This window comes from Thunnus maccoyii, chromosome 22 (genome assembly GCF_910596095.1).
Source record: "Thunnus maccoyii chromosome 22, fThuMac1.1, whole genome shotgun sequence".
Taxonomy (NCBI): domain Eukaryota; kingdom Metazoa; phylum Chordata; class Actinopteri; order Scombriformes; family Scombridae; genus Thunnus; species Thunnus maccoyii.
The window spans coordinates 18,285,572-18,290,856 of NC_056554.1; the positions used below are offsets into that span (position 1 = coordinate 18,285,572).

The window sequence follows — 5,285 nt, forward strand, 5'->3', positions numbered from 1 at the left end:
TCAAAACAACTGCATGAAAGACCACCCATGATTATTTTCAGTGCCATTTTCAAAATATATGCCTTTAAAAATAGTTAGTTATGTTAGAATACACATACATAACACATCTAGGTAACCAGCAGCACATAAAATATAATAAAACACTGCAAAAATCCAATGCAATACAACAATTTTACATCCTATATATGTTTATACGCAAGTAGGATAGACAGACAGACAATATATTAGAAAACATCTTAGGGAAAAAATAATGCCTTTCAGATTCAGACTGTCACTACCAGCATTTTTCAGATGAATATGTCTTCAATATCCAAACATTAACTTAAGTATGATTACAATATGCTTTTATTTTAAAGCACCTGGTTAAGATACTGCCATTGTCCAACATGATGATTATTTTAAAGTCTAATGTCAACAACAAATGTTTTTTACATTTATCAACCCTCACAAAAGTCGATCATTCAGAATGGTTAAATGAACATAATAACACCACCACCAATCAGCTGATTCATCATAGATGATTCATCTGAACACAGCTGAACATTTACCCCTTATGGTTACTTTTTCATGCTTTCATGTCTTTTCTGTCCCAAAAGCAATCATTTTTAGGCTCCTTAGTATTTCCCCTTTACAACACTTTGCAAGGTTGTAGGTGCTAATGCTTGTTGCATTCTTATTATAGTCCCAAAGTATTAGTAGTGAGGAATTCCCACTTTGAAGACAACAGGACCTTGAATGGTGAAGCCAAGATAGAAAAGCATGGTACTCCCTGCTGGAGCATCAGGTTGAACCACTATTGTAGCCTTTATTTTCTTCCCTTCAGCACAAACAAACACTTCCTGTTTGTTATTCTCCAGTGGTATTGTGGGAGATTGACAAGGCTCAACCTGGACCGGAAGAAGGATATCTTGGATCTCCGGGAATTGCCAAACATCCCCATTGCTCCACATTGTATTGATCCGCTCCCATTTCTCCTTACTTCTTTCACCTGGACCATTAGCTAGCTCAGCATCTACCTTTTCTTCCACCACTGCATCCAACCTTGACTTGTGAACCCATTTGCACAATCCGCAGCCCTTTCCCAAAAAAAACAGAGGCAAAAGGTAACGTCCTCGAAGGTACTTGGCGTACTTGGCTCTCTCAAAAGCGTCTTCCATGAATGTGACATATTGTTGCAGATCAAGGCCAAGTATGAGATCAAGTGGCAATTGTGCAGGTTCTACTGCTGTTTCTTGTTCTCCATCATTGTTCTCATCTTCCCATGTTTTTCCTTCTGACCCATCATCCTCTGTGGCCTGTTCTTCTTCTTCATCTTCCTCTTCTTGCACCTCCTGAGGATGTTCCTCAGGCCAAAACAACAGCAGAACCAAAAGGTAATACTCAGGGCTTCTGCGACCCACTTCTGTGTCCATGAATCTTTGTAATACTATTTTGAGCTCTCTCACCTGGGTGAGCTGAGGAGAATTAGGCATCTTGTTGCTCAAGATGATGTTGGAGAGGATGTACCTTTTAGCTGCTTTGACATCATCAATGTTTGCCTCATAAGTAGTTTTTAAAACATCTCGGGTTGCCTCTAAATCAGAAACTGTTTCCACATCCTCCTCAAACCCAGCACGTCTTCCCTTCGATGTGAAAAGGCCATGATTCAGACGATCTAAAAGGCCTGGAAAGCTGGTGGATTCAGCTGCTTTTTTGTGTGTATAGTATTCATAACAAAGTACAACATCCTTCCAGAAGTAAGATGGCTCTAAGGTTGTCATGTCAGGCTTGGAGTAGGTTAGGTACCACTCAAAAAAGTCAAACTTGTCCTCAACTTCCATTTTTAAGTCTTGGAAAAACCTCTTGTGTTTGTGCAGCATAGAGAGTTTCTCATAGGTGATCTTTGCCACTTGCATGAAGCCAAAAAGGCCTCTGTTGTTGAAGGAATTTGAAGTGCTTACAGTACCTGTTGTGTCCATCATTTCTGGGCCCTCTTCTTTCTCAGCTTTTTTCTCCACATCTTTGAATGCTTTGAATGCCTTGTCTGCCCTGTCTAAAATTCCCTCTGGTTGCTTGGCTTCCCTCAACAAACGGTTCTTATGAATCTGACCAAGAGTGTCAGCTACATGAGAGCTGTCGGGTGCTCTTTTAATGGCCCTCTTTGCCCAAACTTCAGCTCTGTGATAGTCAGGGGTACTTCTGCTGATGTAGTTGAGACGGGAAATGGTTTGGGGGAAAATTGCATTTTGTTCGAATTTTTGTGATGCAGTTGTCAAGACAGAGAAAGCATGGGAAAAAATCTCATTCTCCTGAATATCTTGAATCAACCTTGAGAACTTCTCTTGACCCCTTTCTCCAATTTCTCTCTTTGTCAACAAGTCTTTAATGAACTGGATTATATGTTGTTCGGGCTGATCCCCACAAAGTGAGAACATCAGTTCCTTCACTGTAGTACTCCTGGTAATCCCTGAATTAGCCAGTAGCGTCAAAGACCACTCTGCAAACACCGGGCAAACCATACATACACATTCAGGGTTTGGACTGGATGTGTTGATAAAAGGGGTAAAAGGCTTCATTCTCTCTTCAAAAGGGGGGCCTCCATGGATGGGATCGGGTGGCCCAAGTATCTGTTGACACTCTGACATCAGTAGATAGGACTCAGGAATGTATGCGTTCAGCAGTGCCAAAAAAGAGAAGAGTTGCGTGTTGGTGGAATTACAGTTTTCTTTCGCATACTGTTCAATTTTCTCTTTTCCTGACTCATCGCCACAAGCTGAACATGTCTCATTTGTATGAGGGGTTTCTGCTAAACTATGTTCCATGATGGTAAGCTTAGACTTCAAAATGAAGATGAAAATTCAGTTTTCTCTCTTCAGTTCTGCATCAAAAAGGTCCAGCAGTATTCAAATACCTGAAGAGGTGATGGCAGAGATCATGTTAATAATTTTACTTAAACTGTACAATAATGTATATATCCTATTATTACTATTCTATATTCTATACAGTAATATTTACCACTTTCTAATAAAGAACCCTTTGTATTAGCATTGCTCAGGGCATCCTGGGCTCTATGGGTGGTAATGGTGATGGTCCACCACTTTGGTCCAGACTCAAATATTTAAACAAGGATTGGATTGCCATGAAATTTGGTACAAACATTCATGTTGCCCTCAGGATTAATTGTAATAATTTTGGTGATCTCCTGACCTTTCATCTAGCACTATCATCAGGTCAAAATTTGTTTCATATTTTGGTTTATGACCAAGTACCTTTAAAGATCATAATGTTCTCATCTGCCTGTGCTATACATTACTTTACATTATCATTGCTAAACATTAACATGTTAGCATTCTTAAACATTGTAATTCTTGTAAACATTGTAACACACCAGTCTGCCTACACACAGCCTCACAAAACTGCTAGCATTGCTGTTAACTCTTAGTCATATCTATTGGTTTATAAACAAATTACACAAATTATTTACAGATGCTTTATGAATCAGATATGAATGGTTCATAAGAACAACCTTTGTGTTGGAGGGTTGTAAAAGCTTCTCAGGCTCATTGTCTTTTTAGCTCTTTGTTTCTCCAAAGCAATTTTGACCCTTGACCTTCTGAGAAACATCTGCCTCAACCAAACTGCAGCTTTTAACAACTTATTCACATTTACAACTGCAGATTTGAAGAACATTTTTTTTTAATTATTTATTAATGGCTTGACATTTGGTGACTCACCAGCAAAAGACATTTTTCACAACCTGGCACCACAAACGGCACAGTTTGTTGCTGATCTATCAGCCTTACCACATGATTTATTTACCATTAATAATGCCATTAGTAACAACTTACTGTATAAACAGTTTTATAACAGTTGACTTTTTGGAAAGTGATACCCCTTAAGGTCCCTCATATTTACTACAATTTAATGTTATAGCTCACTGACCTGCATCAGCACTTATGATGTGATCTATTTTCTGGCCAAATCTGTTGGGTCCTTTGCAGATTCCTGATGACAAAATATATATCACAAAACACATCACTCACAACAAAAAGTTTACAAATCTTTAGAACAAAAAATATGACTACTAATCAATAAATTACATCTTCAAACAGAAACATTACCAGGAATAATATAAAGTGTTTAAAAAGTTTCATTTTGATATTATGTAAATTTTTTAATGAGTTTTGAAACACCTGTAGTTATTAACTGTCATAACTGTAAACAGTGAAAAAAAAAACATTATTCGAATCTTTTTACCTGTTTGAGTTCCAGCAGGTGTGTGGCTGGCAATAGAGCCTGAGGATGATATTTATATGATAACAGCTTAGAGCCACTCCTTCTGCATACTGCACATTTTTGCATCTTGCAAATGATTTATCTCATTCAGCATAGTAATGACAACAAATGTACTCTTGTTTGTGTGAGTCACACCTTTATAGCCTGAGCTTGAAAGACAAGATGAAACTTAACTTTCAGGTTACATTTACTCAGAAATGAAAGTTAAGCCCTGCAGCTCAGTCACTGTTTCCTTTAAACAGTCCCTTTGTACTTTACAGGCCTGCATTACTATAATCTTTCCATAAACACACAATAATAACAATAAATAACTTAGTACTTTATAGCAAACAAAAAAAAATTACAATATGATGCCAGCCTATAGGGCACATTTTCTTTCATTCACTTAGTGAATTGATAGTTTTTATTGTAACAAACAAGAGCTGTTAAACATTAAAGCTGCTCAGAACAATACTTTAATAATAACAAAAGATTATTGTATTATGTGTTATGTGTTATGAGAAATGAGTCACTGATAGTGGCAAACTTCAGCACCACAGAGCTCATTGTTTTGGTTTTAAAACCTGCATCTCTACTATTTTGGTTCTCAGTCTCACAGCTTTCATTAGTGGTGTTTCCAAATGCAGCAGGAAGCTAATTTTTAGCTAAAAAACCCTAAAAATAGTCTGTATATTACCTCCCCGAGCATGGTGGAGCACGAAGCAGCAAAAGAACCAGATATTTTGTATGTCGGAGGGGCAATCTGTACAACTGACCTATCTCTGCATCAACTGACAAACTCCATTCACCCCAAAGGGAAGGGAAGACTGAAAGATGCAGATGAAAGCTCCAGAAACCTCCTAAGTGGACTAACAAACATTGATTAGAATTTTAATGTTATCAGCACATTAACATATATGCTAAACACACACTGATCATGGTTGTTTTAATAGAAAATCACAGTCGTCAGGAGATTCTCCTCAGACTCACCATGCAGGAGCTTCTGAATGACTTCTGTGTTTAACAACCTG

General features: G+C 37.8%; 1 protein-coding gene across 1 annotated transcript; it reads right to left on the reverse strand.

Moving 5' to 3' along the window:
• LOC121889413 (sterile alpha motif domain-containing protein 9-like) lies at positions 1-5,285 on the reverse strand. The gene is made up of 5 exons (XM_042401358.1): positions 5,245-5,285; positions 5,031-5,123; positions 4,237-4,275; positions 3,922-3,984; positions 1-2,890 (listed from the first exon to the last, which is right to left on the reverse strand). The coding sequence occupies exon 5, from the start codon at positions 2,799-2,801 to the stop codon at positions 693-695; it is 2,109 nt and encodes a 702-aa protein (XP_042257292.1). The 5' UTR covers positions 2,802-2,890; positions 3,922-3,984; positions 4,237-4,275; positions 5,031-5,123; positions 5,245-5,285; the 3' UTR covers positions 1-692.

Coding starts and splice junctions, on each gene's coding strand:
- LOC121889413 (XM_042401358.1), bottom strand. CDS start 2,801: ATGGAACATAGTTTAGCAGAAACCCCTCATACAAATGAGACATGTTCA.